The sequence below is a fragment of the Agaricus bisporus genome (genome assembly GCF_000300575.1).
Source record: "Agaricus bisporus var. bisporus H97 unplaced genomic scaffold AGABI2scaffold_4, whole genome shotgun sequence".
Classification (NCBI taxonomy): domain Eukaryota; kingdom Fungi; phylum Basidiomycota; class Agaricomycetes; order Agaricales; family Agaricaceae; genus Agaricus; species Agaricus bisporus.
In genome coordinates this window covers 1121420-1148427 of record NW_006267367.1, presented here as the reverse complement: position 1 = coordinate 1148427, position 27008 = coordinate 1121420, and the positions used below count along the sequence as shown (strand labels likewise).

General features: G+C 48.1%; 11 protein-coding genes across 11 annotated transcripts; 5 read left to right on the top strand and 6 right to left on the bottom strand.

Moving 5' to 3' along the window:
• Positions 1-1698: 1698 nt before the first annotated feature.
• Positions 1699-2901, bottom strand: AGABI2DRAFT_58493 (hypothetical protein; the record flags this gene model as incomplete). The annotated part of the gene is made up of 1 exon (XM_006460090.1): positions 1699-2901. A coding segment is annotated over one exon (1203 nt), but the record flags the coding sequence as incomplete, so codon positions are not given.
• A 2568-nt stretch (positions 2902-5469) lies between these two features.
• On the bottom strand, positions 5470-5661 carry AGABI2DRAFT_68660 (hypothetical protein; the record flags this gene model as incomplete). The annotated part of the gene is made up of 1 exon (XM_006460089.1): positions 5470-5661. A coding segment is annotated over one exon (192 nt), but the record flags the coding sequence as incomplete, so codon positions are not given.
• Positions 5662-6523: 862 nt separating this feature from the next.
• On the bottom strand, positions 6524-7388 carry AGABI2DRAFT_142470 (hypothetical protein; the record flags this gene model as incomplete). The annotated part of the gene is made up of 2 exons (XM_006460088.1): positions 6524-6580; positions 6657-7388. The coding sequence occupies 2 exons, from the start codon at positions 7386-7388 to the stop codon at positions 6524-6526; spliced, it is 789 nt and encodes a 262-aa protein (XP_006460151.1).
• A 1387-nt stretch (positions 7389-8775) lies between these two features.
• On the bottom strand, positions 8776-10553 carry AGABI2DRAFT_191917 (hypothetical protein). The gene is made up of 2 exons (XM_006460087.1): positions 9654-10553; positions 8776-9593 (listed from the first exon to the last, which is right to left on the bottom strand). The coding sequence occupies exons 1-2, from the start codon at positions 10441-10443 to the stop codon at positions 9262-9264; spliced, it is 1122 nt and encodes a 373-aa protein (XP_006460150.1). The 5' UTR covers positions 10444-10553; the 3' UTR covers positions 8776-9261.
• Positions 10554-10588: 35 nt separating this feature from the next.
• Positions 10589-13061, bottom strand: AGABI2DRAFT_191916 (hypothetical protein). The gene is made up of 10 exons (XM_006460086.1): positions 13004-13061; positions 12824-12929; positions 12730-12775; positions 12558-12675; positions 12276-12504; positions 12181-12212; positions 12085-12132; positions 11958-12029; positions 11016-11601; positions 10589-10995 (listed from the first exon to the last, which is right to left on the bottom strand). The coding sequence occupies exons 3-9, from the start codon at positions 12766-12768 to the stop codon at positions 11084-11086; spliced, it is 1056 nt and encodes a 351-aa protein (XP_006460149.1). The 5' UTR covers positions 12769-12775; positions 12824-12929; positions 13004-13061; the 3' UTR covers positions 10589-10995; positions 11016-11083.
• A 521-nt stretch (positions 13062-13582) lies between these two features.
• ATP7 (ATP7 subunit D of the stator stalk of mitochondrial F1F0 ATP synthase) lies at positions 13583-14668 on the top strand. Its single transcript, XM_006460085.1, has 7 exons — positions 13583-13613; positions 13668-13702; positions 13765-13804; positions 13867-14093; positions 14154-14258; positions 14310-14391; positions 14455-14668. The coding sequence occupies exons 2-7, from the start codon at positions 13670-13672 to the stop codon at positions 14490-14492; spliced, it is 525 nt and encodes a 174-aa protein (XP_006460148.1). The 5' UTR covers positions 13583-13613; positions 13668-13669; the 3' UTR covers positions 14493-14668.
• A 1053-nt stretch (positions 14669-15721) lies between these two features.
• On the top strand, positions 15722-18632 carry AGABI2DRAFT_184646 (hypothetical protein; the record flags this gene model as incomplete). The annotated part of the gene is made up of 12 exons (XM_006460084.1): positions 15722-15885; positions 15932-15973; positions 16024-16059; positions 16110-16216; positions 16297-16550; positions 16601-16700; positions 16754-16842; positions 16893-17297; positions 17365-17528; positions 17583-17704; positions 17761-18529; positions 18589-18632. 11 exons carry the CDS (start codon positions 15722-15724, stop codon positions 17799-17801), a joined length of 1524 nt encoding a protein of 507 aa, XP_006460147.1. The 3' UTR covers positions 17802-18529; positions 18589-18632.
• Positions 18633-19065: 433 nt separating this feature from the next.
• Positions 19066-19863, top strand: AGABI2DRAFT_202912 (hypothetical protein). Its single transcript, XM_006460083.1, has 3 exons — positions 19066-19322; positions 19378-19476; positions 19534-19863. The coding sequence occupies exons 1-3, from the start codon at positions 19132-19134 to the stop codon at positions 19598-19600; spliced, it is 357 nt and encodes a 118-aa protein (XP_006460146.1). The 5' UTR covers positions 19066-19131; the 3' UTR covers positions 19601-19863.
• Positions 19864-20491: 628 nt separating this feature from the next.
• AGABI2DRAFT_67675 (hypothetical protein) lies at positions 20492-22947 on the top strand (the record flags this gene model as incomplete). The annotated part of the gene is made up of 4 exons (XM_006460082.1): positions 20492-20749; positions 20802-21610; positions 21666-22212; positions 22270-22947. The coding sequence occupies 4 exons, from the start codon at positions 20492-20494 to the stop codon at positions 22945-22947; spliced, it is 2292 nt and encodes a 763-aa protein (XP_006460145.1).
• A 464-nt stretch (positions 22948-23411) lies between these two features.
• Positions 23412-25148, top strand: AGABI2DRAFT_68552 (hypothetical protein; the record flags this gene model as incomplete). The annotated part of the gene is made up of 8 exons (XM_006460081.1): positions 23412-23523; positions 23579-23760; positions 23807-23940; positions 23997-24302; positions 24356-24450; positions 24503-24685; positions 24739-24877; positions 24926-25148. 8 exons carry the CDS (start codon positions 23412-23414, stop codon positions 25146-25148), a joined length of 1374 nt encoding a protein of 457 aa, XP_006460144.1.
• Positions 25149-25392: 244 nt separating this feature from the next.
• AGABI2DRAFT_202903 (hypothetical protein) lies at positions 25393-26961 on the bottom strand (the record flags this gene model as incomplete). Its single annotated transcript, XM_006460080.1, has 6 exons — positions 25393-25579; positions 25634-25708; positions 25765-25861; positions 25925-26041; positions 26098-26469; positions 26532-26961. The coding sequence occupies 6 exons, from the start codon at positions 26959-26961 to the stop codon at positions 25399-25401; spliced, it is 1272 nt and encodes a 423-aa protein (XP_006460143.1). The 3' UTR covers positions 25393-25398.
• Positions 26962-27008: the final 47 nt, after the last annotated feature.

Sequence of the window (27008 nt, the reverse complement as noted above, 5' to 3'; positions counted from 1 at the left end):
CTTTCATTTGGTCATTTTGGCGCTATTTCATTTCATTTTATGAATCTTCCGGCCGTCGCTCGCGTCGGGGATATTGTGTCGCATGTTCTCAACCTAACAGATCCGATCTAACCCACAACTATGACTCTTTGGCTTGAATTTCAACGCGCCGAAAGGATAGGTTTCGAATATATTTTCGTACGTCCCCGATACTGACTACAAACTGACTTGCTACTAATGTCGCTGACCTTTGGTTTCAACAAGCCATTCAACATCAATGATGTCCCATCATCCTTGTTTTCGTCTCACTGCTGCGTAATAAATTAACTGAAACTGGAGCCAAACTTCCATTGCCACGCGGAAGTGGCAGCCTGTCAATGCACGTTATTGGAGTCTGGTCTTCTCGGCAGCCGTGTACATGGCTGCTATATATGTAAGGGTCTACAGACAAGGAGAAACCATTTAGCGCGCGGGTAACCTGTTGGTAATGTGCCGGAAGCTGAAATCGGTCCGATCCAAATGTATCAAGTTAACTTGATTATGAATCTTTTTTTTTTTTGCGAATACGGCCAACTTCCGATGAAGGTTGGGTCTCTATGGCATTGAGCTCGTAAGCGAGGACGACCCTCGGTGTGGTGTAGAGTGATGAATAAAAGGAGGTAAAGCAGAAGGGCGAAATGACATACGCAAGGATGATTGGCAAAGAACGGAAGATTGGCACATGGTAGGATAAAGAGCTAAATGTGAAGTGGTGAGAGCAAACAAGGATACGAACAGAGGAGGGGTCTAGTTTTTCTTGGTACTGGTATCAAGTGAGGTGTGCGCAGATGATAGCACTATGACTTGGGGTGCGACGTTCATCAGCAAACCGGTTCAAATATGGTTTAGCCTTGTAGACCTTACATACATGTAGGATGATTACATAGCCATATAATCATTTTCGAGAGGTTAGAATCGCAATACAATCATAGCAGAGGAATAAATGATTATTTATTATTTCGTGACAAGACTACAAGCATTTTAGAAAGTATACATACTTGCCACCATTTTTGTAGGGGGATTACCCTTGTTTGTATTACAATACATGATTATTACATTGAGGGGTAGGTTACCAAGTAGAACTTGCTAGTTTTCTCGAGTAAGCCACCTTTCGATCGTGAATGATGTCAATGTAGGTGATATTAAGTGAGATTGAGGTGCGTGGGAGGATTGACTAAGTCCTAACCTAGCGAAATACTATATATACTATTTTTTTTTTTTTTTTTTTTTTTTTTAAGTCATTTTATTGTCCGCGAGACTGTATCTCATGTCGGACATCTCGTATCTACATTGTATGAGGTGGTTTCTAGGTCCAAATGTCCTAATATCCCTCGGCTCATCCTTGTCCTAACGGGGGCGCGCCCCGAGCGCTCGCTCCCTCATCGTTAGTCAGGCACGGAAACGCCTTTTAGGATGCCGCCGCCCTCCTACAGTGCTAGTCCCTTCCCCATCTTGCCTGTTACTTGTTCTCTTCCGATCGGCCTGGCTCAGGGTACTGGTGCCTCCCCTGAGCGGTCTCGCTCTTACCCTTAAGGAAGGGTCGTTGCCTATGGCCTGTAGAATGTTCAATAGAGGATACTTCGCGTTGTCTGGTTATGTGTTCTTCGTCTGTGCTCTTGCTTTTCTTGCATCTTGGTAGCTTTGTTGGGAGGATAAGATTTGAAAACGTCCCATTGATTGTCTAAATCGTTTCGTTGCGTCTAAGTAGTCGACAAGACATCTGGTTCCTTGTTCTGATTTGAAGAGACGCTCAAGGTTGAATGCGTTAGCCCTTCCCAGTTTCGTTTTCATAATGTCCCTTTCATAGTCATAAGCTGAGCAGTCTAACACAAAGTGGTTTACCGTTTCCGGTAGTCTTTGTCCCGTGTTATCCAAACATTTGTCGCAGTAATCGTTCTCCCGCTTTTTGATTCTCTTGAGATACGTGTTAATGGGTAGGTGGTTGCTCCTGATCTGAGTTAGTATACTCCCTTGTGCTCTCGTCATGTACTCTCTCCATTTCTTGAAGTTTTCATACGGGTAGGCGTCATCAATCCTGTTCATCCTATCATATCTCGGCGATTCCTTCCATTCTTTCTTCTCTCTCTTCTTAAGTTCCTCCATCTTCGCTTGTTTGATGGCCGCTTTGCTGTGCGGTAGCTGCATGTGACACTTTGCCGGTAGGTGCTTCTTTTCGCTCGATTTTCCCTCCGCTGCCTCTTTTGCTGCTGTATCCACCTCTTCGTTTCCCTGTACCCCCGAGTGCGCCGAAATCCATTCCAGTTTTATCTCTACCGTTCCATGGCCAATAGCTCTGGCACAATCTCTTCTGTAGGCGTCTAGTATGTGTTGACCGGTGCCACCTTTGTCTGCGTTCAAGGCGCGTATGATTGACTGATTGTCGACATAATGAGTGACTCGGGCCGGGTTGGTTGGCGTTCCTTTCAGGCTGGCCAGTTCTTTTACGAGGTGCATCGCCAGGAGGGCTCCTACTGCTTCCGCGTCATACGTGGTGTGGTGTTCTGCGCTGCCTAGGTGATACTGATTGATTTTACTTGGCTTCTCCTTGTTGCCTTCATAGATGACCGCCGCTGCTCCTATCTTCCCGTTTTGGCCTGATCCATCCGAATATACCCTGTAGCTTGGCGATTGGAGGTTCTGTGGCCTGTTGTTCGCTTCATTGTTTATTGATTCCTCCCTTGACTTTGCTATGCGTTTTTGGAACGGGATCGGGTCTGCAGAGGTGAATGCTGGTGGCCGGATTTTCTCTATTTTCCTCGGATCTAGTTGGAAGCGATGTAAGAGTTTGTACAGGTTTGTTTGATGTCTCTTAGCTCGATGTGTGTAGGCCTCTTTGGCTATCCGGGAAACTGGGTTGTTTGCTGGAAGGGTACAGATCCTCAGCGTGTTTCTGAAGCAAGTCGATTCGAGGAGGTGATGGCAGGGAGGAAGGCCGGCGTGGGCATTCAGGATGTCATTGGGCGTCGAGCTCAGGGCTCCTGTAATGGCTAGGGCTGCAATTCTGTGGATCTTTGTGAATTTCTTTAGGGCTTTAACTGAACCTGTTCTGCGTTTTGCACCGTCCTTCATGTAGGGGGGTTCATACCAAACGTCCAACGCATATGTCATTTTTGGGACTGCTACTCCCAGGTAGAGCTGCCGCATTAGCTTCTGGCTTATTCCGACTGCTGGTCTCGCTAAGCGTTTGAAAAGGAGCGCCCATTTCGTTGCCTTGGCCACCGTTTTTTCCAACTGTTCGTTCCATTTCAGCTTGTTGTCTATGCAGACTCCTAAGTACTTGTACATCTGGGCTTCCTCAACTGATTGACCCCGGAGTTCGAGCTGTGGGCGTTCGTTTCTGGCTCTCGCTCTTTCTGTTAGGCCGCCTTTATTTTCCGTTGGTGAGAAATGGGTGATGGCGACCTTGTCCAGCGCGAATTTGGAGTTGTGTGCTGTACTCCACTCAAAGCCTCCTCCTTCTCTTTCCATCATCTCCTGAAGTTTCCTTGTTGTCTGCTTGAAGTCCGGTGCAGTAGCTAATAGGTAGGCGTCATCCACGTAACCGGCTGCTCCTTCGTCCAGATTACTTGGTATTTCCAGTAGATCTGCGTTGTAGGTGATGTATAGGAGCTTCGAGAGAGGGTCGCCTTGTCCAATTCCGTTATCAATTCTTATTGGATCTGATTGGAAATCGTCGAAGCGCAGTCTTGTCTGGCGGTCCTGTAGCATGGCTTGGACATATTCCACGTATTTTGCTGCCACTCTTCTTTTCCGTAGGTTGTGAATGAGTCTGTCCGTGACCGCATTTGGGAAAGCCCCTTCGACGTCAAGGTATAGAACTGACACTACCAAACCCTTCCTCCATGCCTCTTTGATCCTCGCAACCAGGTGGTGGACCGCGTCCGATGTTGTTCTGCAGGGGCGCCCTCCGTAGTGTGTCCTCGGGATGTCATTGTGCTTTTCCATTGCATGCGATACTTCTTCAGTGACTATTGAAGTCAGAAGCTTGGCCATCGTGCATAGAAGGGCGATTGGTCTGTACGCTTTTGGAGTCTCATAGGAGGGCTTACCCGGTTTGCGTAGCACTACCGTGGTGAATGTTTTCCATCCTGAGTATTGGTATCCGAGGTTGAGCGAGGCTGTGAAGGCATTGGCTAGTGGTGGGGCCAGTAGATCGGCTGCTTGCTGTAGTACTATATTCGGGATGCCGTCTGGTCCTGGTGCTTTGTGCGCCGATAGTCTAGCTATGTTGGCAGTGACTTGGTCTATCGAGACTTCAATCCTAGCCGGGTGGGGCTCGGGGTATTCACGGTCTGCCATGCCCATCAGCTGCGGTTTTTTGGGGAGAAATGATTCTCCCAGTATCCTAGCTTTATCCTCGTTTGTGGTGTGGGCCGTTATGCTGCCGTTTGGGCCAGTGGTCCTTAGCGTGGGGATGCGTGGGCTTCCTCCGTCTCCTACGGGTTCCGTGAGGTATTTATTCGCTGTCCACATCTCCTTCTCTGCTGCCTCCTCCAGGAAGTTCTCCCAGTGCTTCTTTTTTGCGGTAAAGATAGTGTCTGCATAAGCGTTCTTAAGTGCACGTAATTCGGCGTGTATGGGATCGCCCATGTTGTATTTAACTTTTAAGGCTTTCCTATTTGTCCTATTTAGCTCTTTTTTCAGCGCTTCGAGCTCTTTCGTCCACCACCTCTTCATGTATGGGCTGATTTTGGTATCAGGTATCACCTCTTCTATCGTTTCCTGCAGAATCTTGGTGAGTTCTTCAATCGCCTCTTCCAGCTCTTCCTTGGTTTCCAGCTCCTCCTTGTATCCGGCATATCCCAGTTTCTCCTCTAGTACGCGCCTGAAGCGTTCCCAATCAGTCATGCGGAAGTTCTTTCCTGGGGTGGTTTTGATTCGCGAGGCGGGTAGCTCTAGGATAGTTATTATGGGGAAGTGGTCTGTGTTTGGTGGTCTCCACGAGGCGTCTACGTCGCAGTTTAAGATTAGGTCTTCGAGGTGTCGCGAGACAAACACATTGTCGGGCCTTGTGTATCGTTTTGTTCTGTGGGTACAGAGGGTAGGAATGTCTCTGGGAAGAGCCATTTGCATGTCATGCTCCGCGAGAATTTCGATAAACCTTTCTGTTCTTTCTCGGTTCTGTCCTATGAAGAGGTCCACGTCCTCCACTCTATCCCACAGAGGGTGGTGTCTGTTGAAGTCGCCGCACCATACCACGTGTCTGTCTTCAGCCCCATAGAATTCCTGACGGTTGTTGCACAGGTAGTTGTTGAGCTTGGTTTGGGTGCTATTGCTGTCGCAGGGGTTGTAAACGTTGAAGATTGCTACGTTGCCTTGAACAGTCTTGATTTTTGCCGCAGTGATGTCGTTTGTGCCTGGAATCTCAATGATTTCCCAGCCGTTGGTGTTGATCGCATTGTTAATCCACATCGCTGACCTCACTTTGCCTGTCCCTTCCTGACCTCGAGATACCGGATACACTTGACGAAAGTGTTTCGGTGTGCGTATGTTTCCGTACTTGGTAATATGTGGCTCCTGTAGACAGATGACGTCCCAGTTCTTTCCTAGATTACGGTTGATGAGGTCCAAGTGCGCCGCTTCAGATCTGTTCATGTTGATTTGTAATATCCTTAGCCTCTGTTCGTTTGGTTGTATATTCATGTTCTACTGGTAGGTGTTTGTTCGCTACTCTGAGTTTGCTGCGTGTTGATGTCAGGTACGGGGTGGGGGTAGTATGGGAGGGTGTTTTCGGGAGTGCGTGTATTGTATTCCTGTAGTTTCCTCTGGAATGTGGGGCATTTGGAGCTGTACGCTTCGTGTCCATCCTCTTTGCAGTTTACGCATCTGAGATTGTCACTATTGCATGTTCTCGATTCATGTCCCGGTTGACCGCATCTGCCGCATACTGTCTCCTTAGAGCAGTCTTTTGCCTGATGTCCATACATTTGGCATTTGGCGCATCTCATGGGTATTCTCTTGTCTTTGTCTACGTTGATTCGTAGGCCATGGTAGGAGATAAATCCCCTTCCTAGTAGCAGTGTGTTGGTTTCCGAACCATCGGCGAACGTGAGCAGGAGGTGGGCGTGAGTCTGGCCTGGATTTCTCTTTTCGATCGCTTTAACCCATTTGGCTTTGAGGAGCATGCTTTTGTCCCAGCAGTTTTCTTCCCTTAGCTCTTTAACATGTTCCTCATTATCTGGGTCGAATAGTTCAATCGGCATGAACTTGGCTAGGATATTGAACGACCGTGGTGTGAAGTCCACTTCGATTCCTGCGTGTTTTCTGAATTCCTCCGAGTTTTTAGGGTCCCTTAACCACTCTCCAGTTTCCGCCGAGTTGAGTTCCAATAGAATTCCGCCGTTACTGAGTTTCCTGACCAGGAAGACATCTACATGTGGAGGCGCATTCGCTTTTCTTAGTGCTTGGCGAATCTCGTCTCTTATCGATATGTTACTTAGCTTTTGCAGCCTGTGTTCGCCGTTAAGGTCGAACACAAGCTGTCTGGCCTGTGATTTTGCTCTTTCTATGGCTCTTGCTTCGGGACGGGGGACTCTGGGGGGATCATTGGGTACGTTTCTTGCTATGTCGGAGTAGGGTATTGCTGGGGGATTGGGGGTGATTGGCTGTGTGTTAGTCGCTCTCGACTGATTATTAACTATGGTTTTAGATTCCTTTAGTTCCTTTGTAGCTTCCTCTAGTGCAGTCGTGGCTCTGATTATAGTATCTTGTAGTGTAACTTTCATCTCTTCTATGGCTTTGAGTGCCGCTGAGTTGTTATCCTTCTCTCCTCTAATTTCCCCTTCTTCTACGTTATCCTCTTCTCTCGGTAGTTCCTGTTGCCTTTCGTTACGGATGGCGATTTCTAACATGAATGTTGCTGCTTCGACGCTCTTCCTGATTATCTCTTTCGTAAAGGTGGTGTTTGAGGCTATTTTGTATAACGTTGTGAGGATGTCGTCCGAAGTAATCGCGTCCACATCATTGAGTAGCTTCTTGTCTACCAACCAATTCCATGCATCATTGACTTTTTTGTCTTGGCTGTCGATGTCTGTGTCGCCTGCTTTTTCCACTTCTTCTTGTGAGGGAGGTGTGTCCATTGGACTAGGCTCTGAGTCGTTTGCCTGAACTTCATTGGCCCATGACGAGGTGTGCGGAGTCGGCTGCGAGGCGCTGTACTCTGCTTGGTTGGGTATCGTTGGGACCGGTGGTGCCGGTGTCGGTTGGCTGGCAGTTCTACTGGGTGGAAGCATGGCAGTGGCCGGGGGCTTGCCATTTCTATCCGGTGGTTTTTTCTGACTAGTTATTGGACTCTCAGATTCTTTGGGTTTGCGGCTTTGGAGAAAAGATGTAATAGATCTCCTTCTAACACTACTACGGGTAGAGGCCATGTCTGAGAGCCTAGAATGCCTAGCTGAGAGCTGAGCTGTTCCGGGGTCCGTGACTGGGTACCACGTGGTTTAGGTCAAAGAAGAGTCCCTCACTATATATACTATATATCAGTTGTAGTATTAATTAAACGCTATGGCTCAGTGGTGTAAGCGCCTAACGCAGCTCGGTCAAGAGGCAGCGGGTTCGACTCCCGTCTGCGTTGGCTCGGGCTGCAACAGTGGTATGTTCACACGTTCAACAGCCCGCGCGGTAGAAAGCGGGCAGCCCAATATTTTGTTGCTCGGTCACCTGTAATAATGTAATGTCCTACATTTAATTGTTATGTTTGTAATCTACTTAACATGATTGTCGATTTAACTTGGGTTGGTTTGGCCTGGTGGTCATTGTGGGATAATTGTAGACCTTACCTAACTTTGTATCACCTTACAGACTTTGGTCCGTTTTGCTGATGTTGGTGTAGTGATCACTATCTACTGGCATAGTGAACACAAAATTGAATACGTTGAGTGTTCGAACTCTAATGCAGTCTTTCCGTTAATTTGAGCGGGATACATCCTTCTATCTTGAACTCATGATTTCCGCCGTCCATGCGACAATCTGGTCAGTAATTAACTGATTAGGTCTCAAAAACTGAACCATACATTGCCATGTATTCCGTTCGTAAGAAGTCCAGCACGCCGCCGGAGCGCGCTGCACTGCCAATCCCCAACCAATTGCAACGTCAGCGAGTTGGTCACACACTGGGAAAATTCTCTCAGTTGTGAAAACTGGTATTGACATATCAAAGAACGCAATACCATTTTCCCAGCAGTATTATGTGAAGGACAGATAAGTCGACACACGATGAACTGATTAACCCCTGTCATAAAGTGTAGAATTTTTGAGAGTTCGATGGTCCAATACCTATCCGACCTTGCGCCGTATCAATAGGGCCCAATCAGTATAGTCAACTGGCCAGAATTGAATTTCGTTGCATCAAGTTCATATCCAGGGTACACCGATGCTGAGAAATATCAAACTGTCAGGGCGGTAATAGGACGGCGGACAGATCTATTCGAAACCCGGAGCACGCTGCAAATTCCGACAGGGCGGGCCCAGATATGGGGGTATATGCCAACCTATGCCAACTATGTATGTAACGTCATAATCATCATGATCACCAGTCAACGGGACAGCATGCATGGACCGATTGCAGACCATTTTGGACCAAGAATCTGAGCGCCCGGCACCAGGTAACGAATTTCAATTATACGACGTCAAATTCTGCGGTCTAGAGCGCACTATGATCAAGCATGCGTTGATCGCAACAATGAATTCCTGGACAACGTCATAAGCAACCCGCTCAACGTCGTCATCACTAGAATCGGTGCCATCAATGACTTCATTCGCAGTATATATTTTGTTCATATTTCAACCTATAAAGAGAAACACAAGGCTACAGAACCAATGAACGAACATCAAGCGTACATCAAGTCTCGCATCCTCCAGTCCACAAAAGAGATGAGAGAAAATTAAAGCAGTCCACCACCCAAAGAAAAGAAAAAGCGAAAACAAAACAGAGAAGTAAGAGAACTCGGAGGATAATACAAGACAGCCAGGTGAGCAAAGTCATCCGGAGTGTGTCAACGTGCAAGAGTAGCGATGTACAGTGATTCGTGAGCAGTCATAAAGCGAGTCGAAAGACGCTCCATCAACTCCCCGCACGGCAGGACTTTTGAAGGAGAAATGGGATTGAAAAGTACATGATATTCGTGTCTAGCGACGTGGAAGAAGTCAAAGCGAAGGGACGAGAGCGAGGGATGTCGGTTTCAACTAGCGGATGGGTAAGATATGTTATAAAATGGGTGACTTCTTGAACTTATTGTTGGGAGGTCAATACCCATAGCCACTACCGGAGCGACCACCAGCGGCAGAGCCTACACTTGCGACGGGAGGACCACCAGACTTGCCTGGAAGACTGACGTTCATGCTCACAGGTTGGACGCCGGGACCGGATACACCAACGTTGTTCACTCCAACACCGTTGACGCCAACACCGATTGGGACAACACCAGCACCCCCAACGAGAGCAGAGAGACGAGATATTTCCTCTCTTGAAGAAACGAGGGCAGAGGTGAGTCTCTCATTTTCATTGCTAAGGTATTCAACCTTGGCCTGGAGTTGTGCGAGCCAGGCCTTTTTACGTTGCCGGCATTTGAGGGCAGCTGATGTGGATAATCAATAAGCTATCGATGAGGGCGGTGATATAGAGGAATCAACCTCACCTTGTCTATTGCGCTCCAGGAAATTACGCCGCTTTTCCTCCTCCGTTTCAGGTTTTTTCGGACCTTTACGGGGAGGAGGGGGATGAGAATTGTCCATTTCTTCCATGTCCATGTCATCCATGTCATCATTGTCATCGTCGTCTTCAATGCCTTCTGAAAATCCGCGTTCACTTTCCTTTCGGCGGGGTACAGCCGCGGATCGGGTCCGTTTTCCAGGTTTGTTTGGTGCTGGTTGGGAAAAGGATACGGCGGAAGGTGATGGAGAGGCATTATCATGAGACTTGCGTTTCAAGCCATTGCCCCTCTTGCCGTTCTGTTGTACTGCAGAACCATTGACATTATTGGGGGGTGGGTTACCGCCGGCGCGTGCTTGAGCCTGTTCTCGCTTAGTAAGTTCTTGGTGTGCTTGAGATAAAAGAAAGAGGCCATTGGCAGCCGTGCTTGTAGCATTTAGGGCGGGATTGTTTGGATCCTGCTGATGCGGAGGGTATGAATTAGATGTTGATTGGGTTGAGTTGAGGGCACCGGCGATGGCATTGAGGGTGTTAGGGGTGATGGTGGGGCCGTTATTGGAAACCCCCGAATTGTTCATGATAGCCATGAGGGTAGCTGTATTAGGGGAGGCGGGATAGGGAACTGAACCGGCGACAAGAGGAGTCAAGCCAGTGCCGGGGGTAAGACCCGTGCGGGGAGTGAGGCCAGTGCGGGGGGTGAGGCCAGAGCGGAAGGTCGCGGGGTCAAAAGGCATATGTTGGGGCTGATCGCTCTGTTGTTGGGGCCCAGTGAGCATGGCAGGGGAGAGGGGCCCTGAGCGGAGGGAGTTGACGGAGGCGTGATTGTAGCCCCATGGATAGGACTGGTCAGCGGGGGACGAGATGGAGGCGAGCGGGGGAAGGACGGGGCGTGGGGACTGGCTGCGGTGGGTGGCGGGATCGTCGGAGGAGCGGGACTTGGAACGCTCGGGGTCGCTGGGGGGTGCGTCGTTGGAGTCGGCGGCGGGCTGGGCAGAGTCGCGGGGCGGGGACGAATTGCGGACGTTGGAAGACGAGCGAAAAGACTGCTCAAAGGGGTTGTGCTCGAGGTTGAAGTCGGTGCGGGTGTGGCGGGGCTGGGGCTGGGGGCGAGAAGGGTCCGGGGGCGGAGACCTGGATGGGCTTTTCGGAGACATAGGCGATGACGACGATGACGAACGACGCAGAGGCGAGCAGTGACTCAGTGACAGCGTGTGACGCAGTTGGGGATCCCAGACAAGATGACGACGCTGACGTAGCCACGTTATATTCCTCCGTCAGCTGTTTGCCTCTGTTGTGCCCTTTTCATACTGTCCCCGGCCACGCCTTTCCACAGGGAGCCTCTCGCTCCCTCATCGTTGTTTCCCACGCCAATTTCCACTCTTCCCTTTTCAGACGCAATCACTAGTACAGTACATATCAATACGGATAATCGCCCTGCCCCGGCCTCGCAGCTTCACCCCGATCAACCTGTTCTCGGTGGCATTCATCCATGTACGCCAACACGGCCTCATACCACTCTCCTCTCTCTTTCCCCTTGTATTCTCCCACCTCTGTCGGCCAACTCCGCATCGAACTCGCCAGCCGTCCAGGCACCCCTCTCTCTCGTCCCAGCTCTTCTATTGGTGTCATATAAGTTCGGATCGTAAATACAATTGCCCCGCTTATCGGTAGCCTTCGAAGCGTTTGACGTTCCGATCGCAAACGCAATGTTTCTGTCGTTGGTTTCAACTTGTGGCTAAATCGCCCGCCGCTTTGAAATTCTCTCTCGAGCCCGTTGGTGCTTTCTGACCATGCCAATTCTTCTGCGTCTTCTCGGCCCTTCCGTTCTTCCAATGGCCGTATCGTTTGTAAAAAGTAGTTATTCCGTGCCACCGGCTTCTCCACCGGCATTCGTCGAAAGAATCGTTCCATGCTTGCATGCAGTTTTGACCGGTCTGATCCATCAATGCTCGTCAGTTCGCCAATCTTCATTAACAAAAAAGTCTCCATCAATCAACACAACTTGATGTTGATTAGATTGTGGCAGTTCACTGCTGTATAGGTCCTCATATAACACAACATACAGGCACACAGGCGCCGAAGGTATACGCCGAAAAAGAGCTCTTGCATAGCAAGTTGCTCTTCATCATTTACGCTGGCATCTTCTCTTTGATGCCAACACCGTTCAGGTACTCCGCCCCCCTGGGTGCATCACGGCCCCACGGGCGACGGTGTCCGTGTTCAAATTGGGAAGAAATCGACCCAAAGGAGAAAAAAATCCACCACAGTCATAGAGCAGGATGTCACGTACATAGCGGGACGTCACCCGAGATGTGAATCTCGTCCAAAGGCATGCCAATTTTGTCACGCATCCTCCAAAAACCTGTGTGCTGCATGAACTCTGGCTAGACCTGAGCGTAAGATAAGGCAATGCCAACCTGGAACGCATATAGCTCCTGCTTGGAAATAGTATCTTCCATCAGTCCCTGCCCTGAGTGAGGAAATGAAAGTTCTGCAAACAAATCACAATCTACCTTCGACCATCACAGCCAAATCATCTTGTATCCTGAGATGATAAGACGGATCTGTCAAAGAGCCTTTTCACGCGTAAGAATGAACATTTCCTTACAAAAGTGCGCAGATGATCATCGCTTTTTCAGCAACGCCGTCTCCTTCATGGAGCGACAGCGGTAGCTCGTGTGTCTCTTCCAAGGGGACCACGGTGATGGTCTTTATCGGAGGCAATCCCTCCCAGCCCCAGTTATATTCAGTGTTCGACTCGGGGTGCCGTGACACGCGGAAGGTCGTCGGATATCGACGGCTCAAATATTCGGCAAGCTCATGAACAAGCTCGATGACTGTCATTTTGCGTATATTCAATCAAAGGTTATAATTTATCATTTCCACCTACCAGCTAACCTTCCACCTTTACAGGTGGGCGTATCATCAAGAACCCGAAGGACGCCATGACCTTGGGTTTCAATTCGGCGTGCTCGTATCTCTTGATAATTCCGATACTGATCGTCAAGCTATATTGACTCCATCAGGTTAATTACCGAGATACGGTCATTGACGCGACGCACTTCTATCCAGTCACTCCAGATCATATTGCGGATTCCCATAGTCACACTAATATCATTAAGTGGAAAAGATAACGAACACAATCCTTCAACTTACTGATAAGTGTCCCATTTAAACGGCCTGTATGGGATTGGCTTCGTTTCGGATAATTCGTGCGGCCAGGCATCGATTTTTGGATAACGGAATGGTACTGGTGTCCAAGCTATTTCACAAAAATATCCAGATAATATTAGACAAACATGAGGCCGGAGACAAGTAAACCTTATGTCAACCTACCGCCGTATGGTCGTTCAGTCTTGGCAGTAAACTTTGACTGTTCGCCTTTGGGACTATTCTTTGATTGTTCACATTCCGGTGTTTGCCTCGTACGGCTTGCGTGTTGGCGTATGCGTGCCCAGATGTGATATCGATAGACGACGAAGAGCAGTGCCACAATCAATAATCCAAAGATCATCTTTCGAACCACAGAACCCAATCTGATAACTTGCGAAACAGTCAGAAATCGGTGATAGCACAAGTTGTTGATATCAAACGAGGATTACTTGATTATCAGGCGAAAGAGCTTCGGTTGGGTCGAATGATTGTGGAGAAAAGCCAACAATTGCGGTGCAGAATGTGAGTGTGTTTGATACTTATATAGACCCGGGCTATGACTCTTCCAAACAGGCCAAGTGGATAATGTTGAACCCTTGAAACATGAGTTTGATGAAGGATATTCAAATGTGTTCACGGGATGGGGCTTCTGGTATCAGTGGTGAGAGAAAACGAGATTGCATAGTTAGCGGAACGTGACCCATTCGGCATTCGGCGGCCGCAGGAGCAAAGTCGTCGGAACTTGCCGGCACGAACTCATCCCAAGAATTACCTTCCCCTCCACAGTCCTTGAGTACGCCTTTTTGTCATTGCTCATTAACTTCATCATCCTGACACGACTTGATAGCAATGGCAACACAAAAAGCTGCTTCCGCCGCGGTTGTACGTGTTTATATGACTTCATACATGCTGGTAAAGACACCTTACGGTTCCCCCCGTCATAGGATTTCGCCCGCATCTATTCTTCTCTTGGTCTTGGGAAAGGTACGTGAATTGTGACACACTTTGAAAATTACATGCACATGGTTATACTTTTTTTTTCACAGAAACTATTGCGTCGCTGCAAGCCTTCAGGAAAAGGCACGGAGATGCTCAACGTCTCAATGCCCAATATGCATCCCAACCCACCACTGTCGACTTCGCTCATTATCGCACAATCCTAAAGAATAAGGCCATTGTCGATGAAGCAGAAAAGCTCCTCAAAGACTTCAAGCCTGTGACTTACGACGTAAACGCGCAAGTCAAGGCGATTGAAGCATTTGAAACCAAAGCCGTGAGTTCATGTCAATCTATAATCCAATAATCAGAAATAACGCGTGTCTATCGCGGTCAGGTTGCCAAAGCTCAGGAAACGGAGGCTAAAATTGATGTAGAGTTGAAAGAACTCCAGGCTACACTTGCCAACATCGAGGATGCTCGGCCATTCGATGAGCTCACGGTACGTTCCCACCTCATGTATCAGTTTTGTCTGCTCATTGTCGATCTTAAGACTGAGGACGTCGGGCGGGCTCACCCACGTATTGTTGAGGCTGTTGAAACTATGCTCAAGAAGGGTAAATGGACAGTGCCAGGTAAGTATGGGACTGTTTGCTATAAACCATTCCATTGACTTTGCTCCGCGACTTTGCTTCTAGGTTACAAGGAGAAGTTTGGCGATCTCAACCTCATGTAATTAAACTACTACCCCATAGAACCAGCTTTCACTGGACTCTATTTACTCTCGACCGCCGCACCCTGCATATTCATTCATTTGGAGTAATCATAGAGTTTATTAAAGTTTCGTCTGGACATGAACCCAACATAGGTAGATGCGTGCTGAGTGTGCGTAGTATGACGCATTCTCATACATTTATCACGCACGCCCTCAAGCCAAGGGGACGGAAATTAGCTTTGAACGTCATAGCAACCTGGCTTTGAACGTCATGGTTGAGAGGATGGATTTTGACACACCACCAGCATCAGTAGCCGTGACGACACTACTGAAGAAACGTTCATTTAGGTCGCTTCAGGTGAATTACAAGCGAGTATAACTCGTATAACTCGTTCGATGGCAGAGACACATGGATTCGTTTTTTTTTTCTGGTTCTACAGATAAAAATATCAAACGGTTACATCCAATAGAAGGCAAGTAAACCTTTATTTTCTCCCCAGCGAATTTATTGTTTACACCAAATCTTGATTCGGACAGTGCATGGTAGGGTCGATGAATGCAAACGCACGAATGTACTCTCACTAGAAGAAATTATACGGAAGAATCATCAAGATTGAAAAAGTGTCGGCCCAATAATCAAGGTTTGCACCAGTCCAATCTTCCTCAATATAAGAACAAGGAGAGCCGCTGTTGGTGATAAGGGGTAACTCAAGGGTCCAGCGAAAGTCGAAACGTACGGGTGCAGAAGTTCGTTTTTTGTCGAGTAACACCGGAACGGGCGCGCAAAGTGCGATAACCATATGAATTCGAGGAAAGCAAAATCCCATTCGTTGAAAGTCGTTCCGTGTTGCCGATTGTCGACTTCTCGTCAGAGTAATCGGAAGAACATCGGAAAGGCTATCTGCGACTTCTTAAGAAGGTAGTAGATCAGAAGCAAAAATACAAGCCCTCATATGCTTGGTGGTTCCACAATACGAGGCGTGCGCGTTGTCTTCCTTCCTATAGGGTGGAATTTCAATGGCACCGGTGTTTTGGAACAGCTGAGAAAGGTTAATTAATATATATGCGCTGGTTTTTAACGGGGAGGCTAATCATCGATATGGACAGTGGATGACAGAAGAAGATATTGATCATGATGCTGGTGGTACTGATTATCTAAACGAGATCCAGAATCCGAGTGGAGAGAGCGTCTGATCAAAAGATGGACCGCACTCGCCTAGCCCGGGTGACAATCTTGTCTCTTCTTTGCTATGGCTTCCACTACTGCCTTCTCGCATCAATCGCCTCAAGCAGTCTACGAGCAAATCAATGCCCAGTTTCAGCTAAGCAACGCTCAGCTCGTAGACCTTACTAGAACCTTTCTTCAAGAGTTCAAGCTCGGACTCGAGAACTATGGTCATGATATGGCTATGATGTACGCAACCTGTATCTCTTTTGATATTCATCTCAAATCGATATAGACCTACCTTCGTCACCGGAGTCCCAAATGGGACGGAGAAAGGGTACGCATATCCCACATGCGAGTCTCTGTCGAAGTTTAAAACGGATTTAGAATATTCTTAGCTCTTGACCTTGGTGGAACCAACCTGTGAGCACATCCCCTCCCTTATATTATGCACCTGAACCTGGTTTTGAAAGTCGTGTCTGTGAAGTCATCCTCAATGGTGACAAGACCTTTTCTTTGCATCAGCAGAAATACAAAGTAACGGAGGCACTCAAAACTGGGGAGGCAACGGCTCTCTTCGGTATGTATTCAATAAATCCTACCTCGGAATGATCGTATTGATTTGTATACCCTCCATCCGTGATGGTTGATTCTCTTTAGATTATCTGGCCGACTCCGTTGATGCATTCCTGACTACAGAGGCGGCATCCGATACGAATACTAATAACGTTATTCCCCTTGGTCTTACCTTCTCTTTTCCAGTCGAACAGACCGCTTTGGATTCTGGTAAAATCCTCACCTGGACAAAAGGTTTCTCCGCAAGAAACGCGATAGGCAATGACGTCGTCAGGCTCCTTCAAGACGCTTTTGATAGGAAGCAGATAAACGTCAAGTGTGTTGCCCTCGTGAATGACGCGAGTCATACTTCATTCGTCACTGGGTTATCCGAATTGACACAGAGCAGACCGTAGGTGCTCTACTATCTCGGGCATATCAATGTGGAGGGTGTATTCTCGGAGCAATTTTCGGAACGGGAACCAATGGGGCATACGTCGAGGATGTAGGTGAGTAGAGTGTGCCCTCAAAGAGGAGGGCCGAAATTCAATTCGGCTTACAGCGAAAATCAAGAAGATTGCTGGGAGCGCAGCGGCCTCAAAGGGCGGTTACATGGTTGTCAACACTGAGTGGGGTGGCTTCAATAATTCTGTGGGGTACACTTTCGAGATGGGGAAAAAATAGCTAAAACCGTTTCTCAGAGGTCGCATCTTCCATCTACTCCAACAGATAATAGTCTCGATCGGCTGAGCATCAATCCTCAATATCAAGCATTCGAGAAATTCATTTCGGGAATGTACCTCGGCGAAATTGCGCGTGGTATCATCACTGCTCTCATCGATTCCTCTCCAAAACCGCTCCTTTTCAGTGGGCAATCCACTACAGTGATCAATAAACATTATGGAATCGACACTAGCTTCATCAGCGCCGTGGAGTCTGCTTGGTTAGGAGGGGACACCCGTTCGGATACTATTGATCTACCCTTCACTGAATTGGACAATAACGCGCATTCCGCGGGTGTCAAGGCAAGATTAACGGCCGTTCATGGAACCATTGTCAAGGATTTGGGTTTGAAAGAAGACCAAGTGTCACTGAAAGATGCTGCGGTACATTTCCATTCAATTCCATTTTTTTTTGCCCATTCACCATTTGCTGATTCGTGTTGTACAATAGATTATTCGTTGGCTCTGTGGTCTCGTTGCCCGTAGGGCAGCTCACTTGAGTGGCGTCGCTGTTGCGGCTGTGCTAATTCAGACTGGTCGCGCGGTGGCGCCTGGTGAAAGCCATCAAGAGCTTAAGGATGCCGCTGAGAAAATCCTTGTGGGCGTGGATGGAAGGTGATTTCCTTTATTGACTTGACATTTGTTCGGACGCTGACTACTTTGTTCAAGCCTTATTGAGAACTACCCCGGATTCGAGGCAATTCTACGAGAGTCGTTACGTTATCTAGTAGGCAAGGATGCCGAAGGTCGAGTTGAAATTGGCATGGCCAAAGATGGAAGTGGAGTCGGAGGCGAGCATTCTTTTCGACTTAACTGTGTTCGCGTGCTGATTGTCTCTGCTTCGCAGCCGCACTTTGCGCATTACAGGCTCTCAAGCAGAAGTCGTAAATGCTGATAGGCTGATGTAATTAAGTATAGCAATGAGTAATAAGAGATTGGAAAGCGGGGCTGGCAGTCATAACTCTAGGAATAGCTACCCGACTGAAAGCTACTCATAATCTTTTCATAAGTAGTGTTCACCTTTCGCCAGTCCAACACCGACCAAAATTCTTTCAGCCATCGCTCCTTACCCCAAACCCCATATCCAGCACTCATCCAGGCATGTTCATACATGGGAACACAGAAAAGCGGATAAAGAACGTCTCCTACGGCTAGGCCGCTGGGTTTTGGCCGCTTAGGCAGGCTGTTAGTAGTAGTATAAAGACCTGATGCGTGACTCATAAATGATGCTTCCGAGTTTGAGCTCTGAGAAGGGAAGGAAGCTGGTGTCATATCACCACTGGAAAAACCGGAGGATGCTGGAGCATCGGGAGGAGTTGAAGGTAAAGGGGAGGGGAAGGGAGTGGCTGACAATCTGGGATTGCCTGGTAGAAGTTGGGAAGAGTCCATATCCATCCGCGAACGAACGAGGAGGGTACCTGGGCCATAGGTAGTGATCATGGAAGTCTTGCCTTCTTGGTCTGAAACGAACCACACCCAGCCATTGGTGAACGTCCCAAGCGCAGAGGCGGAGAAGGCAGAACGGAGCTGTTGGATGCTGCCATGATGTATACGGATGTGTGACATCAGGGTTGATGCGATTTCGTGTTCGTGTGTCGGATAGCGAGAAGAGGGGGGTTTCTGTGAACGCATGAGGAAGAAACGGAAAGAGTAGTCGAGAGACGGCGTACAAGATTCTGGAGAAAGAAGTCATTGTTGAGAGCCAAGCTGGCGCAATTGAATGCAAGAATTTTGCTTTTATTACCAGAGAGGTTGATGACCGTTTGGACGATCGTGGAACTAGCCTCACCGGTATCTATAACCAAGTAATTTAATACGAGAGCGACCAGAAAGCAAAAAGACAACATACGAGCGACCTCGTCATTCAGTCTTTCCAGCAAGCCATCTTGCCATTCGAGTTGCACTTTGAGCGCGTCTGGCGGAAGAAAGCTGCCCAGCCCCTCTTCGACCGGGTAAGTCAATACCTTTCGCTCGTGAAGCTTCCGTGTCCCGTGCGAGGCTGCAAAACGCGGTACAGAAGAAGTAGCCCTCGTCGAGGCTGAGGCAAGTCGCAGTCCAAGTCGCTGCATGGGTAGACGCGTCTATACAACCAACCTGCACAGCTGCTAAAGCGAAAAGTTTTTGGACCGCGACGCGCCGATTATTTGGCTGTGTTTGGCTGGGGCTTTCGCCACGTCGGTGAGCGTGGACGCGGTGGGCCAGCTCCTCACTACTACCAATGCCTCCCAAGTCTGCTCAAGAAAAGGCACGATCGCCTGTTGAATCGCTATGGAAAGCTTACAATGAGGACACCCCCGACCGCCTCAAATTTGTCGATTCGTTCCTTCTATTCCTCATGCTATCTGGCATCATCCAATTCATGTACTGCGTTTTGGTCATAAACTACCCCTTTAATGCTTTCTTGGCGGGGTGCGTATTGCCATGGGCCCTATCTGCAATGATTTCACGCTCAATACATCTTTAGCTTTGCCAGCACAGTCGGTCAATTCGTGTTAACCGCTTCCTTGCGTTCACAAGTCAATCCCGTTAATCAAGGCGAATTCAAAGACGTCTCTCCAGAAAGGTCCGTTGCTTGAACTAACAATGGCTGCAGTAACATTGATAACACCTTTGTATTCAGAGCTTTTGCGGACTTTGCTTTGGGGTCCATTGTTCTTCATTTCTTTGTATACAACTTTTTAGGTTGAGAACAGAATAGTATTTGCAGAGGCTCATGACGAATATGTTACACTCTTGAGGACGAGACGGGAAGATTCAGTGCGGAATAATGGATAAGGGAGCTGAAGGTCGGACGGGGTCATCGCTGTCTCTCGAAGAAGGGTGAACGCTGGGGTGACGTGAGTTTGCGAGTAGCATGAGCCACACGAATGGACGTACGCCGAAGATAACAACCGCAAAGTCGAAGATGTATTCGCCTACACGTAAGAATGAGAACGAGGGAATGGCAAGCAAAGTCGACGGTAGAAACAACAGACCGAATTCGAGGTAGCTGCGCAGAAATTCTGAAACATAGTTCGTGGGTGAGAAGTCAGAATGATAGATACAGGTCGCGTACGACGGATGTCCTTGTTAGGGACTTGGGCCAGAGCGGGTCTGAATCATGGTGTGAGTCGACAGATTGAGTTGCGAGATGCGTGTGCGTACGTGAGGCCAGTTGTGCGTTTCAGTCCGGCGAGAAAAGCGCTAATGAGAACGGCATCGAAGCCAATGTGTACTAGAGAGGCGCGAGTGAGCAGGTAGATCCCACCAAGGGAGAGAGCGGTCGAACCCAGTTTCCCAAGCATTTTGGAAACAAGCCAAGGCGAGTCGACGCTAAGTTATGTATTGTATGCTTATGTAACCTGGCTTCAGCCTAGCTGATAACGTTCAAACTTCCCAGCTTCTCTACATTCTGGTGGCCTCACTTATGCAAAAGGCCTACCACAAGCGATCTAGTATTGCAGCCGGCCCAGTCAGGATTAACCTCAGAATCTCGTCAAATACTCTCGTGACTGCTGTGTGAGAGCTAGCCAAGCTCCCAAAGGCCTGGCATCAAACTTCCCAGCTTTAATATCTAGACCAGGACTCGAGGAGTACCTATGAAGTGGCTTGTCTGGCATATATTCTTTATCGCTGCGGTTATCTTCCCCGCCCATGGGACCTTTTCGTTTCCTGACTGCACCAATGGTCCCTTGAAGTCCACCCCTGTCTGCGATTCGACGAAAGATCCGGCCACCCGTGCTCAGTCTCTAATACAAATGTTTACTGACGATGAACTCATTCAAAATGGTGACAATGCATCACCTGGAGTACCTAGACTCGGCTTGCCTCCGTATGAATGGTGGTCAGAAGCTCTAGTGAATCCTTCTACTGCGACGTCCCGTCTTAATGACCCATGTATATCCGTAGCATGGCGTAGGACACAGTCCTGGTGTGGTATTTGCGCCCTCGGGTGATTTTAGCTCAGCGACGTCCTTCCCCCAACCAATCGTTATCGGTGCGGCTTTTGATGACGACCTCGTCAAGGCCGTTGCCAATGTCGTTAGCACAGAAGCTCGAGCTTTCAATAACTTTGGTCGCGCTGGTCTCAATTATTTTACCCCCAACATCAATCCTTTCAAGGACCCTCGTTGGGGTCGTGGTCAAGAAACGCCTGGAGAGGATCCCTTCCATCTCTCGCAGTACGTCTACCACCTAGTTGATGGCTTGCAAGGCGGCATTGATCCCTGGCCCTATATCAAAGTCGCTGCAGATTGTAAGCACTTTGCCGCATATGATTTGGAGAACTGGGAAGGGATCGACCGTTTCCACTTTGATGCTCAAGTTTCGCAACAAGACCTTAGCGAATATTACCTTCCTCCTTTCCAGAGTTGTGTACGTGATGCTAAAGCAGCATCCGTCATGTGCAGTTACAACTCGGTCAATGGGGTTCCAGCATGTGCGAGTACCTACCTACTTCAAGACATACTGAGGGACGCCTGGGGCTTTGATGATGATCGCTGGGTGACATCCGATTGTTGGGCCCTCGACAAAATATTCGATAGCCACAATTTTACTCGCTCGTTTGCTGAAGCGGCAGCTATTTCTCTGAAAGCTGGTACCGATATAGATTGTGGCAGTACTTTTGCAGATCATTTGCCTGCAGCCTTAAACCAGTCGTTAATTTCAAGAGATGATCTTACCCGAGCTTTTATCAGGCAATACACATCTTTAATCAGGTACATTTTTCTAATCTGACCTATCTTTACGAACCCTAACTACTATGTGCGCTAGACTCGGATACTTTGACCCTTCACACTCTCAGACTTATCGGCAGTTCGATTGGTCTGATGTCAATACACCAGAAGCCCAAGCTCTTAGCCGCCGAGCCGCCGTCGAAGGACTTGTCCTCCTGAAAAACGATGGTTTACTCCCCCTTGCACCTGACGGGAAAACTATCGCTATTATCGGACCATACACGAATGCGACAAGTAGTATGCAAGGCAATTACTTCGGAAATGCTCCCTTTATTACTAGTCCATTCCAAGGTGCTCAAGACGTCGGATTCAAGGTAGTATCAGCCGCTGGGACAATTGTTAATGGCACGTCTTCTGCCGGTTTTGCGGAAGCCATCAACACTGCTAGGGCGGCTGATGTAGTTGTCTTTGTTGGAGGTATCGACAATACGCTTGAGAGAGAAGGCCTTGATCGTAGCAGCATCTCATGGCCTGGCAATCAGCTAGACCTGGTGAAAGACCTTGCTTCACTCGGAAAACCCCTCATCGTGGTGCAGTTTGGGGGTGGTCAGGTCGATGACACCGAAATCCTAGCGAACGAAAAAGTAAGCAACTCGAGTTAATTTGGAAGGTCTTAGAATTGACAAGGCCGTGGTGTCCAGGTTCAAGCAATAATTTGGGCAGGTTACCCTGGCCAGAGTGGTGGAACGGCCATTTTTGATATTATTGTTGGAGCCACTGCACCTGCGGGTCGTCTGCCGGTTACACAATACCCAGCAGATTACACTCACCAAGTCAGAATGACGGATATGTCGCTTCGTCCTAGTTCCCACAATCCGGGTAGAACATACAAATGGTATAAGACGCCAGTCCTGGAATATGGGCATGGTTTACACTTTACCACGTTCGACTTCTCGTGGCAGAGACAACCTGCTGCAGAATACGACATTCAAGAACTAATACGTGCCAGCCACTCAAAGTTCTTGGATCTTGCTCACTTCGATACTTTCGAGATATGCGTTCGAAACACCGGAAATATCACCTCGGACTATGTTGGTTTGTTATTCCTTAGTGGCAATAGTGGACCTGGGCCACATCCCATCAAGTCCCTGGTGGCATACTCGCGGGTACATGACATACAGGGAGGGACTTCAGCCACACTTACTTTAAAAGTGACTCTTGGATCGGTCGCGCGTGTCGACAAAAATGGAGATCTTTGGCTGTTCCCTGGGCCCTACCGACTTGTTCTTGATACCAAAGATGGTGTCTTAACCCACCCCTTCCGCTTGGTCGGCACTTCTGAGTGTATATATCGATTCCCACGAGATAAATCTCCGTAAGTTGTATTTTTTCGATTTCTTCGGGTGGTGTTCATCTCAATGCTAGACAGCCACGAGTGGCTCAATACGAGCCATCGCCACAAGTCGCATTTGGATTGTCCTAAAGCAGAACTCACTGTGAGGATAAATACACGCACGGACTTCCCGCCACGTATATGCACCCTCTCGCCACGTTTGTAGACTACACCCTAGTACTACTCGGTTACTTAGGTGATACGCGGGCCATCCACGTGCTTGGCTGCCCTGCGTAAGTATCATCGTCATCGTCCTTATTCTATTCAGCTGTACTGTTATCTTCCGTTCATCCGTTATCATAACCTGACGATGAGGGTCAGAATGCTCTGGAGGTCGTCGAAGGTGGAGCGAGAGGAAGGTACCCAATTGATGGCTGCGACCATGACGTAAGCAACTTAGCAATTACACTGCTTGTTGTGTGGGTCAAGCTCAACTTGTGCAAATCCAGCATGTCGTCCAGGCCGCCCTCGCCTCTGCGCACCAAGGGCTACTTCAGCGCGCCCTTCGAGCGCTTCGTGCGCGAAGAAGCTTCAGAGGGTCCTGGCGCATTCACTCTATTCGGTCTGTTCTCATCCTACTCTATGAGGCTACTACGGCTATGCTAACACTGCTGCAGACACCGTAGAAACATATTTCGACTCCCATGTAGACCTCATTCAGCGCAAACTCCAGCACCATCTGCAAAGGCATGGTGACCGCCTCAAACTCAAAGCCGAAGAGACTTTCAAGATCAAGGACCTTTCGGGTGATTTACTGGCAGAGAACTTCGAGCGAGAAATCAAAAATTTCAAGCTCAAGGTACGTCGCGTAATACTCCGCTTGCACATATTTTGAGGCTTCCTAGATCTCCAAGCGCATGACGAAGCTGGCTGCTTCATGGCAGTCTGCAAAGGTTGTCCGTACACGGGAGAAAGTCTCGTTCTTCTTCAGTGTCATGACTCTTCTTTTCTCCGCGCTCATGTTTGGTATGCATCCACAGTGCGTACCTGTCGCTGTACCAGGTGCGATGTGTCACTAACAGACATGTCATACAGATGGGTCCACGTTGCCTACACGGCCATGAGCTTATATCTTCTCCCCCTCCGCTTTATCACATACAAGAAACGAGCTTGGCACTACTTCCTCTTCGACCTCTGTTACTACGTCAACATCATCAACTTCATTTACATCTGGCTTCTCCCTTCCAATGCCGCCCTTTTCGTCGCTTGTTATTGTCTTTCGCATGGCCCACTTGCTAGTGCCGTCATCACTTGGAGGAATAGCCTCGTTTTCCACGATCAGGAGAAAGTGACTTCATTATTTATTCACATCTATCCCGCTTTCACTTTTACTGTAATCAGGTTAGTCTGGTTTTTCTTACTCATTGTCATACACTTTACCATCTGATCTCCAGACACTTTTATCCTGGAGCGAGTGAACGCTTCCCTGCCCTACTGAAGATAACACGCCTAGATCCTGTTCGTGCTTTGCTGTTGAGTGGTGCAATATGTATGTCAGTCTTACTCGCCGGCTGTTCTTATTGCTAAAAAAAAAAATTCAGACTGCAGCTGGCAACTACTCTACTACAAATTCGTTCTTGTTGACCGTAGGCACAAAATCGAGTCGGGACAAAGGACGACCTCATTCTCGTACCTGCTCAATGACCAGCGAGGTGTTATCGGAAAGTTCCTATCTTTGATTCCGCCTCCATACCGCGAGAAGGGGTTTCTCGGTGGTCAACTAGGTAAGTTTGTATAATAAAGCACTGAGTTGGTGTTTATTAATGGCTTCTCCCAGTATATGCCGTGTTGACCGTTTTACCTGCTGTGCTGTTATTGTATAACAGCTCAATCTGGAGCGGATGCTTTTTAATTCTAATCTTTGCTGTAAGCGTCTGGAATGGCGGTGGCTTTTACATTGAAGTTTTCGGTCGCAAGTCAGTCCTTTTCGTCTTCTTTTTGCTCAAAGCTCAATTATACTGCAGGTTCGAGCGCGAATTGGAGGCATTGCGCAAAGAATTGGGAGAGGCCGCAATCCGATCCTCCGGTACTTCTACACCTACTATTTCTGGGACCCCGCTGGAAACAGACAGTTCGTCTGTAGGCTCGATATCGCCTGAGCGTCAATCTGTGCCGCTCACCAATATGCCTCCGCCTGACGACAGTTGGACCTCGCGCTCGAATCACGAAGTGAAGATTAACAACTGAGCTAATGCACACCCTCTCGTACATTTATGACCGAATAATACGACCTATTCTTACACTACATATTATTTCAACTGCGTTCCTTTTCGAACGCTTTTGGTAGTGCATAACCATGCTACATCTGTAATCTGTACCTTTCTTTCTTCTTTGCTGTCACAGTGGATTTCTTTCCGAACTGTTTTGTCCAATGCCCTGTAATAATGACCTTTAATGTGGAACTGTGGGTATGACCTTCTGCTGTTTTTTCCTCCCTTTAAGTTTCGAACGATACGGTTGGCTTGAGACAGTGACCATCCATTGTAAAGCACTGAAATTCTTCATCTATCTTGATCCAACCGGCAAATGGCCCCTCTGCGCCAAAGAGAGCGAGTTTTGCCCGTTGGTATCGCATTGAACTGGCAGCAGTCTTAGCGTCTGTATAAGTGACTTGAGGCCTATACAAGATCGTCAGCATACTTTTCAACGGAATCTGGACGATATATGTTCACTGGATTAGATCTAATCCTTCCAGATTCAGCGTCCTGTAATACAAATCGAACATAGAGATACGCGATAACAGCGGTCTAAGACATGAACTTTACTCAGACCAAGGAAACTGGAAAGATTGTCAATGGCCTACCTGTATTTCTCGGCATAACGGTGTCGCGGCTGCGTACTTCGTTTCAAGCCATTGATAAGAACCTCTGCAGGTTTCGAGTCGGCAACCCAACATAGTGCTGAATTTAAGGGGCAGTCAAACGTAAATATATCGAGGATGTAGTTAAACAAGAGGAACTCACATTCATTACATGAACCTGTAGTCTTGACAATTATGTCAAGCTCAGTTTTGGAGTGCACGAATGGTGATTGGGTGAACCGGATCCTGGGTAGATGGTCAGTATAACCCCGGGGTAAGTCTTGAACGTCGGTCATTATGCATTATCAATGAACACACAACTGTAGCGACACGGACTTTTGATATCTTTGACCCTCCCTCTCAGAGCTCTTTCACAATCAGTTCTAACCACAGATCTCAACTCCTGTTCAAGTGGAACTTCGCCAATAACTACTTCACTTATATATACAGGCTCCAGAAATTTGGCACCAAAGGAACCTTGAATACCGAGTACGCTCCATTTCGCTATTTTGTCACTACATGACATGGATAAAGCGGGCGGGGAATCGGCACGACCTGGTTTAGTTCGTAGGACACCAAGACGGTTATAGTTATCTCGACCACGCGAAGCTTGGTGAGGTGCTAGAACTGGGAATGTGTTTATGGATTTGAGAGCGGCCATTGTTTTATCTTGGATAGATGCCAAATATCCCATGGATGCGTCCCCGCCTGCGATAATTGCTGGGTTGAATGTTTGTTCCGGCCGCCCAAGAAGGATGATGTAGACACACATGGGAGAGTGGATATGTACATGTTTACTTCCACATCATCACGTAGTTTATAACGAGGTGACTGGTCTGGATCGATTGACAGAGTCGTGTCTGTGCGGGTCAACCATTCGGAGATATATTCCCTCGAGTCACTGATTCTCCCAATTTCTTCAAGAAGCCACCGGGATGCGCCCCTCCTTGCAAGCACCTCAGCATGAGAGTCATGCACCAATTCTCCACGTGGAGAATATTTGCTGGCGGGCATACACTTCGTCCCAGTAGATAAGCTGATAACTTTAGGGGAGACCTGCGAGGTGGGTATGGTCAAGAAAAAAGCAGCTAGGACCGTGAACTGCTTTGGTGGTGGTTTAAATCCAGTCCCTTTGTAAATCTGAAAGACAGATTCTATAGCCTCGTCTTGTTCATTTTCCGAAGACTCAGAGAGTTCCATGAAATGTGTGAAGGAAAATGGATATAGTAAAAGAACAACAGCATTTA